A 24,311-nucleotide genomic window follows, 5' to 3' on the forward strand; every position below is an offset into this window, starting at 1 on the left:
AAGATTCTCAGCTAAGGCACAGTGTCCCTCCAATCACTGCCTCCACCTCCCATGGCTTCCTCTGTGTGTCCAAAATCCTGATGATTTCACCTTGAGATCCTTAACGGAGCACATCCATGAAGACTCTATTTCTAAATAAGGTCATATTGAAGTTTCCAGTGGGCATGAATTTTTTTTAATTTACCCCCCTCTAGTGTGTGAAATTCACATGAGAAAAATTAGATCATGAGAAAAATTAGATCATGAGAAAAATTAGATCATTCTTATTATTCCTGACAATCTATGCCTGTTGAATGTTCAATTTTAAAAATTCACCATCTTTGAGTTTGCTTTGCCTTCTTTCTTGAAGATACGCTAAGCACACAACTTATAGTCTTCTTTAGAATAGTTTCCAAACGTATGAAAATTGTGAGGAATCACTATTTTTCCTCTAAGTAATTGGAATGCAGGTAAATTTTTTCCAAATATGCCATTGCACAAAGAAATAAGAGATCAGAGTTGAGAAAAGAAACAGGAACATAAAATCCCCAGTAGAATGTTTGGATAAGTTGACCCTATCCAACTAACCTTGACCCCAGCATCATGAACTATATGAACACATAGTTTCACAACCTCCTGAGCCTGCAGGTTAAGCATTAGTAGAGTCCTTCCCCTACTTAGGCCAATAACAGAAACATGTTCAGTGCTGTGAGGAAAACCCAGAGGTGTTTCAACAGAGACCGTTTCCCTTGTGGCGTGGCAGGCACTGAGTGACAAACAAACCTCCCACAGAATGGACCAATGGCAGGCTGTGGCAGAGCTGGAGTCCCCAGAGCTTTCCATTTTCAGAAGGTTGAACGTACCAGCTGGGGGTGGGCTTTTTCCACATACAAATAATTAGGATATCATCGAGGTACATTTAATACATGTTTATTAATGATGATATTACAGCTATGTGACATTTTCTTGTCTATCTTACTGCTATGTGTAGAAAACAGTAGCTTCCTATATTTAAAAACTGAAGGATGGGCATTTTATTGAATCAGAGCACTAAAATGAAATTCAGAATTGTTTGGATAACAAGGTCAACATCTTATTAAGTGTCAAGAGATAAAGAAACAGAGTCTGTGATTCAATTTTGTGTTGAGCCAAGAGGCTTTGTTTCTAATATATCTAAACACAAAGATAAATAAATTTATTTATCTTTATTTGATGTAAAATAAAGACAGAAAAGGAAACTGAGTTACTTAAAAGGAACCCCCAAAAGTTAGCATGTCTACATGTTACCTTACCACTCTTGACAGCCACCCAAATAACTGAGTGCTAAAATAATTATGAATCCTATCTCTTTCCTAAAGCTAAGTATTTTGGTGCTTTAAATTAATTGATCTGAGTAGAAAAAATCACAAGTTTTTATTCTCAGATTAACACATTTTTGTCTAAAGTGTATTTTTAATTTCTAATTTTTAATAGATTCTTATGGAAGATGAGACAGGAGTAAATACAGCAAACATATTTCAATTAGTCCTTCCAGAAAAGTTGTCAACTTAAATAATTTTTTAAAAAGTAGTAACCACAGAAATAAGTTTTAATGTATACAACAATTCAAAACTAATTTTAAAAAAATAAGGGAAATCAGAAGATAAAGCTCTTCTTTTAGAAGAATAGTGACAAAAAATATAGCAAGAATAAAGAAAGAGAATATCATTCTATAAACACCATAGCTATAATTAATTCAGATGAGACTCATTGATTTATGCTAAAATCAGTGGGTGAACAGTTGGGAACAAGTCTAACTTCCTTCTGGTTACTTATTAATTACAAAGGGAAAAGGTGCATTTACAAAGAAGGAATATGACTGGCCTCCCTTAACCAGGCAATCAAGCTTCCTGCCATCAATGATACAAGAGACTGAGGTCACATGCTCCTTGATCTGATGCTTTGTGAGGAACACCAATCCCCGAGTGGTTCTCCAGGGACCTTAAGTACCTGACCTGAGCCTAATTAATGAAGAAGAAACTGTACAGCCCTGATTTGAGAGACATTCTGCAAAACATCTGGAATGAATTCCTCAAAACAGCAATATGATGAGAAGACAAAAAAAATAAACTAATGGCTAGGGAACTGTTCTGGATTAAAAGTGAATGAATACAAATGATAAGGAAATTAAACCCATGATCCTTGAAGGGATTTTGGATTAGCAAATAAAATATTATAAAATTCGACTGGGGAAAAATTTGGAAATGTTCGGTATAGAATGAGTATTAAATTGTACTGCTGCATCAAAATTAAGTTTCCTGAGTGTGATTTTTACATTATATTTACACAGGAAGATGTCTTTTTTCTTAAGCAATAAGAGGATGGATTTTAGTCCTTTATTTAACAAGGAAGATAAAGCAAATGTGAGAAAATGTTAAAAATGAATGGATTATGGTAGAGTATATAGGTATTCGGAGAAGGCAATGACAACCCACTCCAGTACTCTTGCCTGGAAAATCCTATGGACGGAGGAGGCTGGTAGGCTGCAGTCCATGGGGTCGCTAAGAGTCGGGCACGACTGAGCGACTTCACTTTCACTTTTCACTTTCATGCATTGGAGAAGGAAATGGCAACCCATTCCATAGACGGAGGTGCCTAGTGGGCTGCCGTCTAGGAGGTCGCACAGAGTCGGACATGACTGAAGCAACTTAGCAGCAGCAGCATATAGGTATTCATTGCACAATTTATGCAGTTTTAAGTTTGTACTTTTCAAAATAAAAGTACAAAATTAATGACTATAATTTTCTTGTATCATGATAGCATGTGCATAATGAGAAAAGTACAAGGCTAGGACAGACTTTGTATTCATTCGACATATTTGTTGACTACCTCTTACTTACCACTTATTTTTCTACCCTGTTGGGTAAACAACAACAGCAAAAATAAAAAAAAAAGAACCCTGCTATCATGGAATTTATTTTCCTTCTCCTCTTGTCTGGGTGAGGGTGGAGGTAGCAATGAGGCTTGGACTTGGTGGTAACATAAGTTTCCTTTCTGTGACAAATGCTATCATTTTAAATATGTGAATTTATTTGCTTTGAATAGATATGATACAGTAGCTAGTTTCTTTCATTTAGTGTTTTATAAAAAAACCAATATACTGTAACAAATACAAAAACACTAACCCACAATGCTTACACACAGGGCACAGCACAAAATAGCAGCTCTGTTTTTGTGTTAATACAAACCCAAAGCAAAATAGAATTATTTATTGTTGTTGTCCAGTCAGTCGAGTCTGATTCTTTGTGACCTCATGGACTGCTGCATGCCAGGTTTCCCTGTACTTCAGCATCTCCCCAAGTTTGCTCAAACTTATGTCCATTGAGTCAGTCATCCAACCATCTCATCCTCTGTGGCCTCCTTCTCCTCCTCCCCTCAATCTTTCCCAGCACGAGGGTCTTACCCAATGAATCGGTTCTTTGCATCAGTTGGCCAAAGTACTGGAGCTTCAGCTTCAGCATCAGTCCTTCCAATTAATATACAGGGTTCCTTTTCTTTAGGATTGACTGGTATGATCTTGCAGTCCAAGGGACTCTCAAGAGTCTTCAAACACCATAGTTTGAAAGCATCAGTTCTTCAGTGTTCAGCCTTCTTTATGGTCCAGCTCTTACCTCTATACATGACTACTGGAAAAACCATAGTTTTGACTACTTGAAACTTTCCTGGCAAAGTGATGTCTCTGCTTTTTAATATGCTATAAGGATTCTCATAGCTTTTCTTCCAAGGAGCAAGCATCTTAATGTCATAGCTGCATTAACCATCTGCAGTGATTTTGGAGCCAAAGAAAATGAAACCCATTTCCAATTTTTCCCCATGTATTTGCCATGATGTGATGGGATCGGATGTCATAATTTTAGTTTTTTGAACATTGAGTTTTAAGCCAGCTTTTTCACTCTCCTCTTTCACCCTCATCAAGAGGCTCTTTAGTTACTCTGCACTTTCTACCATTAGAGTGGTATTACCTGCATATCTGAGGTTGTTGATATTTCTTCCAGCAATCTTGATTCCAGCTTGTGCTTCATCCAGCCTGTCATTCTGCATAATGTACTCTGCATTTAAGGTAAATAAGCAGGGTGATAATATACAGCCTTGACATACTCCTTTCCCAATTTGGAACCAGCCAGTTGTTTCATGTCTGATTCGAACTGTTGCTTCTTGACCTATATACAGGTTTGTCAGGAGGCAAGTAAACTGGTCTGGTACTCCCATCTCTTGAAGAATTTTCCACAGTTTGTTGTGATCCACACAGTCAAAGTCTTTAGTGTAGTCAGTGAAACAGAAGCAGATGTTTTTCTGGAATTCCTTTGCTTTTTCTGTGACCTAAAGAATGTTGGCAATTCCATCTCTGGTTCCTCTGCCTTTTGTAAATCTAGCTTGTACATCTGGAAGTTCTCTCTTTACATACTACAAAAGCCTACTTTGAAGGATTTTGAGCATTACCTTGCTGGCATGTGAAATCAGTGCAATTATGTGGTAGTTTGAACATTCTTTGGCATTGTCCTTCTTTAGGATTGGAATGAAAACTGACCTTTTCTAGTCCTGTGGCCACTGCTGAGTTTTCCAAATTTGCTGTCATATTGAATGCAGCATTTTAACAGCATCACCTTCTGGGATTTTAAAAAGCTCAGCTGGAATTCCATCTGCTCCACTAACTTGTTTTATAGTAATGCTTCCTCTTGATGAAAGTGAAAGAGGAGAGTGAAAAAGTTGACTTAAAGCTCAACATTCAGAAAACGAAGATCATGGCATCTGGTCCCATCACTTCATGGGAAATAGATGGGGAAACAGTGGAAACAGTATCAGACTTTATTTTGGGGGGGCTCCAAAATCACTGCAGATGGTGATTGCAGCCATGAAATTAAAAGACGCTTACTCCTTGGAAGAAAAGTTATGACCAACCTAGACAGCATATTGAAAAGCAGAGACATTACTTTGCCAACAAAGGTCCATCCAGTCAAAGCTATGGTTTTTCCAGTGATCATGTATGGATGTGAGAGTTGGACTGTGAAGAAAGCTGAGAGCCAAAGAATTGATGCTTTTGAACTGTGGTGTTGGAGAAGACTCCTGAGAGTCCTTTGGACTGCAAAGAGATCCAACCAGTCCATTCTAAAGGATATCAGTCCTGGGTATTCATTGGAAGGAATGATGCTAAAGCTGAAATTCCAGTACTTTGGCCACCTCATGCGAAGAGTTGACTCATTGGAAAAGACTCTGATGCTGGGAGGGATTGGGGGCAGGAGGAGAAGGGGACGACAGAGGATGAGACGGCTGGATGGCATCACCGACTTGATGGACATGAGTTTGAGTGAACTCCGAGAGTTGGTGGTGGACAGGGAGGCCTGGCGTGCTGTGATTCATGGGGTCGCAAAGAGTAGGACACAACTGAGCGACTGAACTGAACGGAACTGTATGCTTCCTAAGGCCCACTTGACTTCACACTCCAGATTGTCTGGCTCTAGATGAGTGACTATATCATCGTGCTTATCTGGGTCATTAAGACTTTCTTGTATAGTTCTGTGTATTCTTGCCACCTCTTCTTAATATCTTCTGCTTCTGTTAGGTCCTTGCCATTTCTGTTCTTTTTTGTGCCCATCTTTGCATGAAATGCTCACTTGTTACCTCCAGTTTTCTTGAAGAGATCTTTAGTCTTTCCCATTCTATTGTTCTCCTCTATTTGCAGTGTTCACTTACGCATGTACACCCGTGGTGGATACATGTCAATGTATGGCAAAACCAATACAGTATTGTAAAGTAAAATAAAGTAAAAGTAAAAATTAAAAAAAAAGATTAGCTGAAAAATATACAAAAATTTGAAAGGGGAAGAAACGCACACTAGAAAAAAAATGTTCATACAAAAAATAAGGCTATACTGGAAGAACTGAGAAACAAAAAACATATGTGAGAACAAAAACTAACAGCAGGAATAAGTCCTTTAGTATTAATAATCACTTTAATTGATTGGGACTCACAATTTTAAACATATATTATAAGAATATATGTATATTTATATTTTGGCCACTCCACTTGTAGGATCTCAGGCACTGAACCTAGGCCACAGCAGTAAAAACCAGGAAGCTAACCATCAGCCTACCAAGGAACTCTCAAAAGAATACATTTTTAAATTATGTACATAAATATTCCATTACATGTCTATAACACACAATCCATACATACATAGAATATAATATAGCCATTAAAAAAGAAGGAAATCCTGACACTTGTGACAACATGGATGGGCCTTAAAGTTATTGTGCTAAGTGAACTATATCAGACACAGAAAGACAAATACTGTATGATCAATCTTGCATGTGAAATACTTTAAAATCTGATCTCATAAATACACATTTGGTATTGGGTATCAGTGCCTGCCAGAGATGAGGGGTGGTCAAAAAGAATGAAGGGGATCAAAATGTATAAACTTCCAGTTATAAAATAAATGTGCTGCAGATAGACTATACCACATGATGACTATAAATAATATTGAATTATATATTCAAAAGTTGCTAGGAAAGTAAATCTTAAGAGTTCCATGACAAGAAAAATGTTGAAACTACGTGTTGTAATGGATGTTAACTATATTTATTGTGGTAATCAATTTGCAATATGCCCTTATACTGAATCATTATGTTGTACACCTGAAATTAATGTCATGTCAATCACTCTCAATTTAAAATGACTGCATTTTGTCAATTCAAAACTCACTTTTTGAAACACAAAGACAAAAATATGTCGAATGAGAAGAGGAAAAGAGACTTTTTCACGCAATGAATAGCCAAATAAAGCAGGAATGACCATACTAAGGTTAAGGAAGAAATGGTTTTTAATAAATAACAATTTAAAAGAAACAATAAGAAAAAAAAAAAAGAAAGCTTTCTTATCTCTCCTTGCTATTCTCTAGAACTCCACATTCAGGTGAGTATATCTTTTCCTTTGTCCTTTGCCTTTCACTTCTCTTCTTTGCTCAGCTGTTTGTAAGGTCTCCTCAGACAACCACTTTGCCTTCTTGCATTTTTTTTTCTTTGAGAAGGTTTTGGTCACTGCCTACTGTGGAATGTTACAAAACTCTGTCCATAGTTCTTCTGACTGTCTGTCTACCAGATCTAATCTCTTGAATCTATTCTCACCTCCATATGTATAATCATAAAGGGTTTTATTTAGGTCATACCTGAATGATGTTTTCCCTACTTTCTTCAATTTAAGCCCAAATTTTGCAACAAGGAGATGATGATCTGAGCCACAGTCAGCTCCAGGTCTTATTTTTGCTGACTGTATAGAGCTTCTTCATCTTCAGCTGCAAAGAATATAATCAATCTGATTTCGGTATCAACCATTTGGTGATGTCAATATGTAGAGTCATCTCTTGTGTTGTTGAAAGAAGGTGTCTGCTATGACCAGTGTGTTCTCTTGGCAAAACTCTGTTAACATTTGCCCTGCTTCATTTTGTACTCCAAGGCCAAACTTGCCTTTTACTCCAGGTATCTCTTGAATTCTTACTTTCACATTCCAATTCCCTATGATGAAAAGGACATCCTTCTTTGGTCTTAATTTTAGAAGGTCTGGTAGATCTTCATAGAACCATTCAACTTCAACTTCTTTGGCATTAGTGGCTGGGGCATAGACTTGGGCATAGACTTACTGTGATGCTGAACGGTTTGCCTTGAAAACAAAAACGATAATTCTTTTTTGAGACTACGCCCAAGTACTGCATTTTGGACTCTTTTTTTTTTAACTAAGAGGGCTATTCCATTTCTAAGGGATTCTTACCCACAACAACAGATAAATGACAGAAAGTATTTGTTAAGATATGCTAAGCTGTGAGTTTGCTTTATTTTGTCCTTTCCAAGATTATTAAGAAGAGTGTCTCAAAATAATACAAGAAAAGGTATTTTTTACATTGTCTTCCTTTGCAGATCATATAGTCATTATCAGATCTGTCTAAATCTAAAAAAGTTGTGCATTACTGTTAATGGTTATGCGTTTTCCTAAAGAGAAAGTAAAAGTTTTAATTCAAAGGTAAATTTAAAAGTAGTAGCTAAAGATGATCTTTTTGATACCTTTAGATGTAAGTCGATTCAATGGGATCAAAAATGTTATTAAAAACACATAAGATTTGGGGCTTCTCTGGTGGTCCACCGGTTAAGACTCCACGCTTCCCATGCAGGGGGTGCAGGTTCAATCCCTGGCCAGGAAACTAAGACCCCACATGCTGTGTGGCAAAAAACAAGCAACAACAACAACATTAAAAAAAAAAACCACATAAGTTTTTTTTGAAAAATAGAATAAAAATGTGTCTGCATAATGAATGTGGTGCCAGAATATACTTCTCTAGACACTGCATAAAATTCTTAATGTTGCTTATGCTCTGAATTCAAATGCAAGGGCAGAGAAAATGCTCCCCCTGCCCCATCCACTCTCTTTATTTCACCTTTTGTATTTATCAGTAGTAATAAGTGGTTTTCTGCGGCTGATACTATTGGTGCAAGAGTGGTAGATAATAATTTAGAAACCTCTGGACTCCCCCTGAATTTGATTTTGTCTGTTTGTGAGCATGTTAAGGGGTGGTGATGGGAGGAATCTGGAGATGGATCTTTTGCCAAAGGCCCTTGCTGTGCAAATCAAGGGCAGTGAGCTGGGCAAGCAGAAGGAAGGGAGTGGGAGGTTCTGTGTTTTCACTGAGCTGCTTAAAGAGGTACATTAATTAACAAAGAAGAAACCAGAGGCACTTGTGAGATGGATGGTGGGCTTAGATTTCACAGAAGGACATGATGAAGTAAATGGGGGTATTTCCTCACCAGACAAAGATTGAGTTCAAATTTACTACCAGCTGCTGATAGAGGAAAGTGACAGTGAAATATTTTTAAAACTGAGCAGAGGAGAAAAGGAAGCAATGTTGGAAAGGCCATCCTAAAGTAGAAGCCAGAGGGGGAGGTGTCAGGGCAGGCAGACCAGAGCAACCACAGTCTTTAATTGTGTCACATGTGAGGAATACACATAAAAATAAGAGGCTTTTAAAATGCTATTCTCTATCAAGTAAAGGGTAGGCAAAACAGGAGAGGTCTTGCCAACCTTCTGTTTCACTCTTCTTTTCTGTTTGCACTGAGGTCTTATGTGGAAGTAACCAGAATTTGTGAGCAAGAGGGAGAGGAAGTGAATACATGAAAGGGACTTTAGGAATGTTCTAGTAGGGATTTCCCTGGTGGTCCAGTGGTTAAGACTGTGCCTTCCAATGCGGGAGGTAAAGGTTCGATCCCTGATCAGGGAGGTAAGGTCTCACATGCCTCAGGATCAAAACAAAACAAAACAAAACATAAGACAGAAGCAATATTATTAAAAAACTCTATAAAGACTTGAAAAAAAATGTTCCACATCAAAAAATTTTAGAAATCAAAAAAAGAAATATTTCTAGTTATGCCTGCCTGCTTGCATGCTCAGTCACTCCAGTTTCGTCTGACTCTTTGCTGCCCCATGGACTGTAGCCCCCCAGGCTTCTTGGTCCATGGGATTCTCCAGACAAGAATACTGGAGTGGGTTGCCATGCCCTCCTTCAGGGGATCTTCCTGACCCAGGGGTTGGATGCACGGCCCCTGTGCCTCCTGCACTGGCAGGCAGATTCTTTACTGATGAGCCACCAGGGAAGCCCTGGTTATGCCTGAGCCTTCGTTAAACTATGATGCAGATAAAATGTGGCTTTGGAGGCTATCTTTCTCTCTCTCGATTTCCCTTCCAGCATTTTCCCCCCAGGGCACCCACTCCCATTTTTATTACTGTCCCCCACCTGGCCTGCCCTTTCCATGTTGGCCCCATCACCTACCAGACTGTTCCCAAACTTCAGTTTCAATCACCCAGTGAGTCTGCCCCTAGAAGTTCAGACAGTGAGTAACTGACAGGACATGAACATGTAACCTCCAGAAATGCTGCAGAAAGTTGCTCAGAAGAAGAAAAGAAGGAGGGCGTGCAGGGGAAGGAAGAGTGATCACGTAAGTGAGGAGCACCTGGATTTTAACAGACTGTAACTGAGGCTGTCATTAACCCCAAAGGAGAGCCCTCTAAGGGAGAAATTCATACGTTACGATTGACCCTCTTCCTGAAATCTTTAATTTCATAGTTAGGGAAGTCATCCCAGGAGTTTCATTTACATCTCTTGAAATTTCTTAGTTTGCTTCCATATAAGAATAGTTTCAACTTAGAGTCCTAAGCTTCCAAGAAAATACATGTAACACATATCTTACCATGTTAAAGGTTAGTGATCATATGAAATGTTACCATGGTGACTCTAAAAGGCTTTAAGTAGTGATACAGGCAGTTCCGCAGTTCTGTCAAGAGATGGTGCCGTTTAAACACAACAATGCATAGTCTCCAGTTTATTATTTAATATTATAAATTCTTTTAATTTCTCAGAATTGTTCCTATGAACAAATAACCAGCCTTTGTGCTCCATTGAGTTTGAATGCTTTCAACAACCATTTCCTCTCAAGGAGATATTTTTCTGGGGTTTTATCTTGTCATTTTCATGTGATTATTATTTCTGTTCAAAACCTTCATCCACTATTTAGAAAGAAAATTCAATGAGGAAAAGACATCTTTATCCCCACAAATTTCACTCCAACTGCATTTTGATTCAAAGTGATGTAAAGAAAGGTGGAAATAAAGACCATGAAGACTTTCTCCCAGGTGAGTCTTCAGAGTCACTTAGCCTGTTCAGGGGGATTCTAAAACCACAAATATTTGTAGGGATTGTCCCTTTAGTTCTGAGAAAATTGTTTCCTTAATTATGTGTTTTGGTTTCACTATGATAGCTTCTCATGAGTCCATGGAGGCCCATAGCTGGTTCTGCCAGTGTGTTCAGTTTGCAGGTTATGCACTTTATGAGGCAAAACATAGCAACACAAACATTTAAATTGCTCCCACGTTTTATAGCCTCAACTGCTGTATTTTATATAAAGGCCACAAAATGAGTATGGTTATTGATGGAAATTGGTTAGACCTCAAGGACTCCTGCTTATTGAAATTGGAGATGGAGCAGTTTGAGAAATCAAACACCCAGGCTAAGAAAGGTGGGTAAGGAGTAAAATCCTCAGAACAGGAAGAATTTTTATCTGTAAAAGCCAGAAATTAACAAAGGAAAGGGAGGTTATATTTTCATTGGGGAAATTTGATTTCCAATATTACTTAGATATACTATAAGTAATACAGTTTCTGTTACTTAGGAAAAGTGTTATTTTGTATGCAGGAGTCAAATATATGTGGTTTTAAAATATCCTTGTATACCAGAATCTGTTCTTGCAGTTATATTTGATTTGGCTTCTATTTATCATGTGCCTATAAATTTTATATTAAAATACAGCAAAACTTGTTTGATGTTCTTTAGAATGCTTCTGTAAAGATCAATACTCAATGCAAGGGCCACTTGTAATAATTACAAAGTATCCATTTCAGTGGGAAAGTAAGAAGTTTCTTGCTTTGTAGACTGGTAGACTCCTTATTAAACAAATTCTAATCTTCCTCACTGTAATACATGACCTTGTTGCTTCACTATCCATCCAAAAATATTTTTAAGAATTCTTTCTAAGCCCTAGCAAATGATGGAGAACACCCCAGGAAAGTCAGAGCAGTTGTCAAGAAGTAGATTTATAATAAATGAGCTGAGTTTTGACAGAGCTACTTAAAACTTACACTTTTCAGAGTAATGTTTACAACCAGAAACACTGCAGTTGACCAAATACTGATTGCTAAATCACTCTTCCCTTGTGGATGGAAGGGCATCAGGTTCCCTGAGACTGAATTGTCCTGTCAGAGTCAGTTCCCCACATGTATTATAGCTAATGGATAAATAGTATGTAAACAAGCATTATTAAGTTTATTTTGCTCATGAATAATAATAACAAAAAGCTTTTCATACATTTCTGATTTTGCTCTGGAGCTGTGCAGTTATTCTAAATACACATATTTAGGGACTTCCTTGGCAGTCTAGTAAGTTAAAATTCTGCTGTTCCACTGCATGTGGCATGAGTTTGATCCTTTGTCAGGAAGCTGAGATTCCGCATGCAGGAATATATATATATATAAAGAAAATGTGCTATGCTCATTAGCTTCGGTCATGTCCAACTCTTTACGACCTGTGGACTGAAGGGTGCCAGGCTCCTCTGTCCATGGGATTCTGCAGGCAAGAATACTGGAGAGCATTGCTGTGCCCTCCTCCAGGGGATCTTCCTGACCCAATAATTGAACCCATATCTCCAGCGCCTCCTGCACTGCAGGCAGGTTCTTTACCCACTGAGCCACCTGGGAACCCCCATATATATATAATAGTATGTATTAATATATAACCACATGACAGGATATATATATTATATATGTGTATATATAACCTGTTTAAAATTCAAACAATTTTAAAAAACCGTTTGTGGAGATATTATAAAATCTTAGTACAAAGTCAAGCTAATCAGACTAATACATAATTTCCTGCTCAGTGTAGAATCTGTGTAAAAAATCATAAAATAATTTGTAATTGTGCTTTAATGCTTTGCAGATGAAATAGAGTCCCTTAGAAAATGTTCATAGGTGTCTTTATGTATCATTGTATATCCCATAACTTAAACTTAGTTAATTGATTAGAGACCTGGGGAATATTAACTAATGATTTAATGAAACCTTTTGGAATTAAATTAATGCTGATTAGTTGAAGAATACTTCCTGAACTGAAACAAAGGATATAAAAGTTAATTCAGTTAATCATGAGCATTTGCGAGACAGAACCCATCTCTCTTTATTTATTTGTTTATTTTTGGCTGCCCTGGGTCTTTGTTGCTGTCTGGGCTTTTCTCTAGTTGCAGTACGTGGGCCTCTCATTGCAGCAGCTTCTCTTGTTGTGGAGCATGGGCTCTAGTGTGCACGAGCTTCAGCAGCATGCTGAGTTCAGTAGTCACATCTCCTGGACTCCAGAGCACAGGCTCAGTAGTTGTGACACAGGGCTTGGTTGCGCCACAGCATGTAGCCTCTTCCCAGATCAGGGATTGTACCCATGTGTCCTGCATTGACAGGCAGATTCTTTACCACTGAGCCACCAAGGAAGACCCAAGAACTCATTTCTTAAATGAGAATTTTAGACATGAAACTCTTCCATCTACCACATCACTACCAAATTCATAGAAAAACACAAGTTGCTAGTATGAATTGAGTACTTATCATGGTCTGGGTGAGGTGCCAAGCTATCCTCAGGTGCTATTTTATCTAATACAACCAACTCATTAGGCAGAGAATGTTTTTCCCATTTGACTAAAGAGAAACACACTATTAGAATAAGAAATGGGCTAAAGTAGGTTTGCATTAACTAGAGGCATTCTCTCATGAGAGGCATCACATACTTATTAGATCTCTGTAGTAGACACTTCTTGACTCCTGAAGAATCTGTGCAACTCAAGATGAATTTTGAGTCAGGGAGCATGTGGAAGGTCATGTGAGTTGTGTTTTTCACATACAGCATTAGGTTTTCCTAACTTATTGCTTGTTTTGTCTTTGGTTGAATGTAAGGACTCTTGGAAAAGATCAAGCTCTACCTTTCAAAGAAAATTTTGCCACCTCACACTGACCGTAGGAAGTTTGACCATGACTTTGCCATCTCCACTTCCTTCCACGGAGTCCACAACATTGTCCGGAATCCGAGTAGGATTCGCAAGGTGGTCTGGTTGCTGGTGGTCCTGGGTTCCATCAGTCTCCTTGTCTGGCAGGTCTACAGCCGTCTCGTCAACTACTTCAGGTGGCCCACCACGACATCTATGGAGGTACAGTATGTGGAAAGGATAGAGTTCCCAGCTGTGACCTTCTGCAATTTAAACAGGTAAAAGCTACACTTTTAATAAGTCTCTGTAACTTTGCTAGGTGTAATCTTTCTTGGATGGCTGAAATAGTTTATTGTGTGCTATTTAATATACACAAAACCACTTCTGGTCTTAAACTGTCTTAATAACAGAAATGTTGGGGGCTAAGAAGCTTATTGATTTCTTCTCTATTTTCCTTTTTTTCTTTCTTTTTTCCCTCCACAATTATATGCTAGGCTAAGCACCAAACCCTGTGGTTAAATAGATGTGCAAGTCTTTATCCTTGCATTTAAAAAGCTTGTTTCAATTAGCCAAAAAGAGAGAAACATCAGCAACAACAATGCAATATATATGGTGACTATAGATTACATGAAGGGTATGTGCAAGGACTCTGTGAGCACAGAGGACAGACAGTGACATCCCTGTCTAAGTGTCACAGAGTGTGAGTGTCAAAAGGTGGCCAGGCAGTTTGTAGGAGGAGATGAGGAATAACTTGAAGATACAGGAAAGCACTGTGCTAAAGTTGGAGATGTGAAATGTTCCCATGTGTTCAGGATGAGGTGTTTATGGTGATAGGAATGTGTCCAGCTCCATACGCATGTGACCTGTGCACACACTTGGTTTAGCACTCTATTGCTATTGCATTCTTGACCACAACTCCCTCCAGAGATCTGCAAGTCCCTGGTTGTGTACCAGGTCTCTTGTGGTGAGTAGGGAGGGAACTTTCCCATGAGGCCATTCATGAAAACCCTTGTTACTGCCTGTGGTCAAACCTGAAATCCTGTACATGGGATTTTCACCTAGCGGGTGGGGGAGGTGGTTTCCTTCAGATTCACCGCTAATTGGCTATTTGGCCATGGACAAATCACTTCACCTTTTAAAGTTTCAACTCCTCTGTGTACAAAATGATGTAATATCTGCTTGATGTATTTTCTGTTACATTAGTTCAAGTAGTATATACACCATTTTGTCTCATGCTTGGGGTGGTTCTTTGGACAGGTGTTCAATGTGTGTGTGTTAGTCACTCAGCTGTGTCTGACTCTTCGCGACTCCATGGACTGTAGCCTGCCAGACTCCTCTGTCCATGGAATTCTCTAGGCACAAATACTGCAGCGGGTTGCCATTGCCTTCTCCAGGGGATCTTCCCAACCCAGGGATCGAACCTGGGTCTCCCACATTGCAGGCAGATTCTTTACCATCTGAGCCACAAGGGAAGCACAGGGGTTCAATATATAGTTGATATTACAGCATGGGTAATAGTTAGATTTACTTCAAGATATGTGTCAAGGTGCCAAAGAGTAAAACTAAATCAAAGGCCCCATAAAGATATTCAATACAGTTGCACCATACTGTATTTTAAATGGCATGTGTTCTTTTTTAAAATTTTACTTATTTAAAACATTTTTAATTTATCCACTTATTTTTGGCAGCACCAGGTCTTCATTGCTGTGTGTGGGTTTTCCCTACTTGCAGCCAGTGGGAGGCTACTCTCTAGTTGTGGAACACAGACTTCTCATTGTTGTGGCTTCTCTTGTTGTGAAGCACAGGCTCTAGGGTGGATGTGCCCAGTAGTTGCATCTTGTGGGTTCTGGAGCGTGAGCTCAGTAGTTGTGATGCATGGGCTTAGTTGTCCTGCCTCACAGGGGATCCCAGAGCAAGAATTGAATTCACGTCTTCTACATTGGCAGGCAGTTTTTTAACCAATCGACCACGAGGGATGTCCAGAAGGTATATGTTCTAACAAAAGCAAAGGCTAGTTGAAGATAGCCAATATCAAAAAGAAATTTCACATATCATTTTGAGTATGCCAGTGTGAGGACCTTAACAGAAATTTTCCCTAGAGAAACAACCATAACTGGTACATTTTACTCAAAAAAAACCAGCCATTTAGAAGCTAACCACCAAAATATAGAAGCAACTCCTACAACTCAATGAAATATTATTAGTGGTAAAAAAAAAAATGAGCTATGAAGCCATAAATAGTTGGAGGATCTTAAATAACAGTCAACAGAAATTGCCCAACTTACATATCAGACTGCAGTTCAGTTCAGTTCAGTCCCTCAGCCGTGTCCGACTCGTTGAAACCCCATGAACGGCAGCACGCCAGGCCTCCCTGTCCATCACCAACTCCTGGAGTTCCATCAAACTCATGTCCATTGAGTCGGTGATGCCATCCAGCCATTTCATCCTCTGTCGTCCCCTTCTCCTCCTCTTGCCCCCAATACCTCCCAGCATCAGAGTCTTTTCCAATGAGTCAACTCTTCGCATGAGGTGGCCAAAGTATTGGAGTTTCACCTTCAGCATCAGTCCTTCCAATGAACATCCAGGACTGATCTCTGTTAGGATGGACTGGTTGGATCTCCTTGCAGTCCAAGGGACTCTCAAGAGTCTTCTCCAGTACCACAGTTCAAAAGCATCAATTCTTCGATGCTCAGCTTTCTTCACAGTCCAACACTCACATCCGTACATGATGACTGGAAAAACCACAGCCTTGACTACATGGACCTTTGTTGGCAAAGTAGTATCTCTGCTTTTCAATATTCTATCTAGGTTGGTCATAACTTTCCTTCCAAGGAGTAAGCGTCTTTTAATTTCATGGCTGCAATCACCATCTGCATTGATTTTAGAGCCCAGAAAAATAATTTGACACTGTTTCCACTGTTTCCCCATCTATTTGCCATGAAGTGATGGGACCAGATACCATGATATTAGTTTTCTGAATGTTGAGCTTTAAGCCAACTTTTTCACTCTCCTCTTAAACTTTCTTCAAGAGGCTTTTTAGTTTCTCTTTACTTTCTGCCATAAGTGTGGTGTCATCTGCATATCTGAGGTGATTGATATTTCTCCCGGCAATCTATATTCCAGCTTGTGCTTCTTCCAGCCCATTGTTTCTCATGATGTACTCTGCATAGAAGTTAAATAAGCAGGGTGACAATATACAGCCTTGATGTACTCCTTTTCTTAATTGGAACCAGTCTGTCGTTCCATGTCCAGTTCTAACTGTTGCTTCCTGACCTGCACATAGGTTTCTCAAGAGGCAGGTCAGGTGGTCTGGTATTCCCGTCTCTTTCAGAATTGTCCACAGTTTATTGTGATCCACACAGTCAAAGGCTTTGGCATAGTCACTAAAGCAGAAATAGATGTTTTTCTGGAACTCTCTTGCTTTTTCGATGATCCAGCAGATGTTGGCAATTTGATCTCTGGTTCCTCTGCCTTTTCTAAAACCAGCTTGAACATCAGGAAGTTCACAGTTCACGTACTGCTGAAGCCTGGCTTAGAGAATTTTGAGCACTGATTTACTAGCATGTGAGATGAGTGCAATTGTGCGGTAGTTTGAGCATTCTTTGGCATTGCCTTTCTTTGGGATTGGAATGAAAACTGACCTTTTCCAGTCCTGTGGCCACTGCTGAGTTTTCCAAATTTGCTGGCATATTGAGTGCAGCACTTTCACAGCATCATCTTTGAGGATTTGAACTAGCTGCACTGGAATTCCATCACCTCCACTAGCTCTGTTTGTAGTGATGCTTTCTAAGGCCCACTTGATTCACCTTCCAGGATGTCTGGCTCTAGGTGAGTGATCACACCATTGTGATTATCTGGGTTGTGAAGCTCTTTTTGTACAATTCTTCTGTTTATTTTTGCCACCTGTTTTTAATATCTTCTGCTCCTGTTAGGTCCATACCATTTCTGTCCTTTATTGAGCCTGTCTTTGCATGAAATGTCCCGTTGGTATCTCTAATTTTCTTAAAGAGAAAATTAGTCTTTCCCATTCTGTTGTTTTCCTCTGTTTCTTCGCATTGATTGCTGAGGAAGGCTTTCTTACCTCTCCTTGCTATTCTTTGGAACTCTGCATTCAGATATTTGTATCTTTCCTTTTCTCCTTTGCTTTTGGCTTCTCTTTTCACAGCTATTTGTAAAGCCTCCCCAGACAGCCATTTTGCTTTTTTGCATTTCTTTTCCATGGGGATGGTCTTGATCCCTGTCTCCTGTACAATGTCACAAACCTCCATCCATAGTTCATCAGGCACTCTGTCTATCAGATCTAGTCCCTTAAATCTATTTCTCACTTCCACTGTATAATCGTAAGGGATTTGATTTAGGTCATGCCTGAATGGTCTAGTAGTTTTCCCCACTTTTTTCAATTTAAGTCTGAATTTGGCAGTAAGGAGTTCATGATCTGAGCCACAGTCAGCTCCTGGTCTTGTTTTTGCTGACTGTCTAGAGCTTCTCCATCTTTGGCTGCAAAGAATATAATCAATCTGATTTTGGTGTTGACCATCTGGTGATGTCCATGTGTAGAGTCTTCTCTTGTGTTGTTGGAAGAGAGTGTTTGTTATGACCTGTGCATTCTCTTGGCAAAACTCTCTTAGCCTTTGCCCTGCTTCATTCTGCATTCCAAGGCCAAATTTGCCTGTTACCACAGGTGTTTCTTGACTTCCTACTTTTGCATTCCAGTCCTCTATAATGAAGAGGACATCTTTTTTGGGTGTTGGTTCTAAAAGGTCTTGTAGGTCTTCATAGAACCATTCAACTTCAGCTTCTTCAGCATTACTGGTTGGGGCATAGGCTTGGATTACTGTGATATTGAATGGTTTGCCTTGGAAACAAACAGAGATCATTCTGTCGTTTTTGAGATTGCATCCAAGTACTGCATTTCGGACTCTTTTGTTGACTATAATGGCTACTCCATTTCTTGTAAGGGATTCCTGCCTGAAGTAGTAGATATAATGGTTATCTGAGTTAAATTTACCCATTCCAGTCCATTTTAGTTTGCTGATTCCTAGAATATCGACATTCACTCTTGCCATCTCCTGTTTGACCACTTCCAGTTTAGCTTGATTCATGGACCTGACATTTCAGGTTCCTATGCAATATTGCCCTTTACAGCATCAGACCTTGCTTCTATCCCCAGCCGCATCCACCACTGGGTATTGTTTTTGCTTTGGCTCCATCCCTTCATTCTTTCTGGAGTTATTTCTCCACTGATCTCCAGTAGCATATTGGGCACCTACCGACCCAGGGAGTTCCCCTTTCTGTATCCTATCATTTTGCATTTTCATACTGTTCATGGGGTTCTCAAGGCAAGAATACTGTACTGGCTTGCCATTCCCTTCTCCTGTGGACCACATTCTGTCAGACCTCTCCACCATGACCCTCCCATCTTTGGTGGCCCCACAAGGCATGGCTTAGTTTCACTGAGTAGACAAGATTGTGGTCTGTGTGATCAGATTGGCTAGTTTTCTGTGATTATGGTTTCCATGTGTCAGCCCTCTGATGTCCTCTTGCAACACCTATCATTTTACCTGGGTTTCTCTTACCTTGGGCATGGGGTATCAGACTTAGCAGACATCAAAGCAGCTATTATAATACAAATAACTCAAGAAACTGTGATTGAAGACAGAAAGGAAGATATAATGTCTCATGAAGCAAACAATATCAGTAAGGACAGAAATTATACAAAGAACCAAAGGGACATTCTGGTTTTGAAAAGTATAATAACTGAAATGAAAAATTCACTAAATCCAGTAAGGGACTCAGCAATTGGTTTGAAGTGGCTGAAGAAAGAATCAATGAACTTGAAGATAAATTAACAAAGTATGTGAGCTGAGAAATAGAGAGGAAAAACTAATGAAGGAAAATGAAAAGAGCCTCAGAGAAATGGGGGATACTAAAAAACATAAAAATATATGTAAAATGGGAGTACCAGAAGAGGAGAGAAAATACAGAAGAAAAATTTCTTTTTAATATATTGTGTCAAAACTCCCCAAATTTGCACAAAAATGTATCTTTAAAATGAAGATAAAATAAAAACATTCAGAGAGAATTCATTCTAGCAGACCCATCATACAAGAAATACTAAAAAGTTCTTCAGACTTAAAGCAAGTGAACTCAGAGAATTTTCAAATCCATATGAAAAACTAAAAGCACCAAAATTAAAAAAATAAAAAACTATAAAAAAAAAAAATAAATAAAAAAATAAAAAAAATAAAAGACATTATAAATGTGTGTTTATTCTTCTTTCTTCTCTTGCTTGTTTTAAAATGCAAGTGTGTAATACTTAGGCCCATAATACCTATAGATCACTCTACATAACAGCAGATTACACACTCTTCTCATGTGCGCATGGAACACTTTCTAGGGCAAGTTGTATCAAGACCATAAAACAAGCTTCATACATTTAGAAGATATTTAATCATTCAGAGTATGTTTATCAAATACAACAGAGTGAAATAAGCAGTCTATAATAGGAAGAAATTTGGGATATTAACTAATATAGAGATATTAAACAGCACACACGAAATAACCAATGAAAGAAAAAAATCACATTGTGTTAGACAACCCTCTGAAATGAATGAAGAAACACACAGGGTACCTAAACTTACATTTGCAACTCAAGCAGTGCTGATCAGGAAATGCATGGATTAAAAAAAGAAGAATGATCTCAAGGAAAATATTTAATACCCTATAATTTAAGTACTATCATGTTTTTATTAAATTTTTATTTGTATAAAAGTTTATTTTGCATAATTCAAATCTCAAATCAATGATTTAAACTCTGGTGTTGGATGGTGGCATTAAGAAAAAACTGATAGTATACCCTGCAGTTAGATATAGGTAATATCCAGATGAAAAATGAGATTCAATAGTGTAGAAACCAAAATTACAGAAGAGGAAAATTATTAATTATAAGAAAATTACTCTTTCTTAGGTAACAACTAATACATCATCAATACTGTGGTGGTTAGAGACATCTTCAACTCTTAAAGTCTGATTTTAAAAATAGATACTTTGAATGTCAGTTCACCAGCATCTCACCAACACTCTTTAGCAAATGACTGATGGATCAAGAAAAGAACTTAGGTTGTGCACTCCCCTGTTCTCACAGCCAGTGGTCTTCAAACATTTTCCCTCATGTTCCATATAAAGGAAGTTTGAAAAACTATGTATTTCAGTTGCAAATTTTAAATTGGCAGCTAAAATTTTAACCATAGCTTTAAATAACTTAATGTCTTAGTTTTAGGAGGTCGAAAATAAATACAATGAGAAAAATAAATGTTAGGAGATCAAAAATAAATATTTTGAGATAAATAAATATTAGGAGATAAAATATGATAAGGATTGACTATTAAGAATAAATGTTTATGATTTTATAACATTTAATTACTTCATTGATAAAAATCATGCAAATTTTAACCTGTGTACATTTTTTAATTGGAGAAGGAAATGGCAACCCACTCCAGTACTCTTGCCTGGAAAATCCCATGGATGGAGGATCCTGGTAGGCTACAGTCCATGGGCTCACAAAGAGTTGGACACAACTAAGTGTCTTCACTTCAATACACTTCACATTTTTTAATATTGCAATAATCTGGAATTTGCACACAGCAACCCAGTTTCATTTAAAATAATGTGCAGGAAGTCCAAAAAAGAAGGAGTACTAATTTGCTTTTGTGTACAGTAAAAATTAACAAAATGTTATAAAGCAACTATACTCCAATAAAAATTTTAAAACCCTATTTTTTAGTAACTCAGAAAATAAAAATGAAATGACAAGTTTTATCATATTACTTCAACTTTTCTCAATTCAGAGGATCCAGTAGAGGCTCAAATACCCTATGTTTAATGCCAAGCTTCACCCTAACCAGAAATATGTGCATAACAGGACAAGACAAAGTTTAAGGAGCTTTGATTAATTCTTAGAGGAGTCTTCCTCCAGTGTTTGCCTGTTACAGGCCTTGAGATTGCTATACACCAGGTGCATTATATGCTAAGATTTGTAATGCTTGACAGGTAAAAATTCTTTCATAAATTGGAGAAGAATCTTTGTGTGTGTTTCTTTTTATTTTTACTTTTTTTATTAGTATATGTAATTTTATTAGGTAATTTAAAAATCTTTTTTCTTTTTCATTTTCTTTCTTTTTTCTTTTTTACTTTACAATATTGTATTGGTTTTGCCATACATCAACATGTATCCGCCACAGGTATACACGTGTTCCTCATCCTGAACCCCCCGCCCTCTTCCCTCCCCGTACCATCCCTCTGGGTCGTCCCAGTGCACCAGCCCAAAGCATCCAGTATCATGCATTGAACCTGGGCAGGCAACTCGTTTCATATATGACATTATACATGTTTCAGTGCCATTCTCCCAAATCATCCCACCCTCTCCCTCTCCCACAGAGTCCAAAAGACTGTTCTATACATCTGCGTCTCTTTTGCTGTTTCGCCTACAGGGTTATTATCACAATCTTTCTAAATTCCATATATATGCGTTAGTATATTGTATTGGTGTTTTTCTTTCTGGCTCACTTCACTGGGTGTTTCTTTTTAAATGCTGAGTTAGAGCAGAGGATCTGGAAATTGATTCTAACACACATACACTTGGATCTATTTTGATGGAGCTCAACAAAGGACTGAGTAAGGCATCAACGTGGACTTGAAAAGAAGCTTACTCATTTGGGCCATATAATTTGGGGAAATGTACTTAGAGGTACTAACACACCTAAGAAAGATGGGTTTGGTAATTGGTTATCAGTTCTTAAACTGTTTAAACATATCATATTTTTATTGTTTTGTTTGACTAGACTTATCAGTATAGGAAATGAAAGAGTAAGACAAACTATCACTAAACAAGGTTTCTGAAAAATTATATTTGGAAGAGTTTTGGAGCTTGAATTAAAGTTGAAAATAAACTTGGAGAAAAACACTTAGATTTTATGCTAAACAAAAATGTCTCACAAAATTTATCACTTCTTTTGTTCCAAATACTGTTGGACTTTATTCACTAAGTTTAATTCATCCCCCTAAATTACTCCATGATCTATTAATAGTATAAAAAATAGTTCTAAAATAATGTTCTAAAATGCTCTCCTCTTTAACCTTTTAATATATTGTGCTCAGACCTCCCACACCTGTAACAATTTCTTCATTTCTCTGCATAATCATCATGAAAAGAATGCAGTGAACATTGTGTGAGGTGGTGTGGGCTCAATCTGTGTAGGATTCCAAGGTCACAGGGCTTTGGAGCAGACCCTTGGTCCCCTGTCAGTCAAAGAGTTAGAAACCTGAAGTCAGCAAAAGGTTCATCCCTCCGTTTAGAGCAAACACTTCTTCACAAAATTTGTTACTAGTGTCGGTTTTTAACTTCCCAAAAGATCACTAAAAACACGTTTGCCCAAGAAAATCAAGAGTGTTAAATGTATTCTAGTTAGATAAAATACCACAAGGGTGGAGGCTTAATAGTGTCTCTGAAGAAAAGAGTTCAAAGAGAATACTTATAGGGTTCTGGGACCTGGGGCAGTGGTTTTAAGAGAGGTCTTGCGAGGCTTAGAGCTAGTTACATAAGGTATTCTATTAAAACCTGGTCAAAAAAAGCTGTTTTGCATCTCTAAACGGATATGATGTTGGTTTGGTTGTTTTGGTTTTTTTTCCTGTTTTTGGTTTTGTGTATGTCCCGCCTTGACTGAGAAAGGGTTTAATGTGACTGTCCTGAGAATGAAAAATTACGTTACAGATAATACAAAAGGAAAGTGAAAATAAAATATAGATTTTGTAACATAGAAGCAAAGTCACATACAAACCATGCACCGCATGGTCCTGTATGCTCACCAAGAATGAAATGAAAAGTGGCTCTTTGCGACCCCATGGATTATACATTTCATGGAATTCTCCAGGCCCGAATACTGGAGTGGGTAGCCATTCGCTTCTCCAGGGGATCTTCCCAACCCAGGGATCAAACCCAGGTCTCCCACACTGCAGGCAGATTCTTTACCAGCTGGGTATGTATTTTATTCTATGCTGTCTGGCATCCGATTTGAGGAGAGGAAGTGTGTTCCATTTCAAATTGTGTAATAATATAATATAACATCCAAAATATGAAAATCACATATTGAAAGAAGTTAAGGTATGAAAATAAAGAACCATACAGAATGCAAAGCAGAAACTGTCCAGCAAAATAAAAGAATTACAAGGCACTTATTAGGGCAAACACATTACTTCTGCTTTGATTGCCAGCAAGTTGCTTTGACAATAATGAGGCATTTATTTAATAAATATTTACCTTACACTCTTTGAAATATGTTAGGAAAAATAGTTTAATCATCTAAATGATCGTTTGACATGTTATTTAAATAAATCAATATATTAACCTTCATCATTGGTGTATTAACAAATACCAGTTTCATAAGTGAGGAAGCTGTGTGACAGTGAGATGAGAAAATGCACTGTCATAGCCTTAAGGCTGTAACGGTCAGGGCTCCATCCAAGAAGCAGAACCTCTGTGGATGGCAGAAAACCAGGGGTTTATTATAGGGATTCAGCCCACTGAACCATAGGGGCTGGGTAAGCAGTCTCTGCAGGTCTGTTGCCTCTGTTTCTGGTGCTGGATCTGAAGTCAGCAGGATCTGTGCTTAGAAAGGAAGATAAGAAAGCTGTGGTACATATACACAATGGAGTATTACTCAGCCATTAAAAAGAATA

At 38.2% G+C, this 24,311-nt stretch overlaps 1 protein-coding gene across 1 annotated transcript in view; it reads left to right on the plus strand.

Moving 5' to 3' along the window:
* Positions 1-11,032: 11,032 nt before the first annotated feature.
* The window catches only part of ASIC5 (acid sensing ion channel subunit family member 5), a 37,809-nt gene continuing 24,530 nt past the window's right edge, over positions 11,033-24,311 (plus strand). Inside the window, exons 1-2 of the mRNA XM_052655119.1 lie at positions 11,033-11,072; positions 13,549-13,855. Of these exons, the coding sequence (XP_052511079.1) occupies positions 11,033-11,072; positions 13,549-13,855 (347 nt within the window). The remainder of the gene's footprint in view (positions 11,073-13,548; positions 13,856-24,311) is intronic.

This window comes from Budorcas taxicolor, chromosome 17 (assembly GCF_023091745.1).
Source record: "Budorcas taxicolor isolate Tak-1 chromosome 17, Takin1.1, whole genome shotgun sequence".
Classification (NCBI taxonomy): Eukaryota; Metazoa; Chordata; class Mammalia; order Artiodactyla; family Bovidae; genus Budorcas; species Budorcas taxicolor.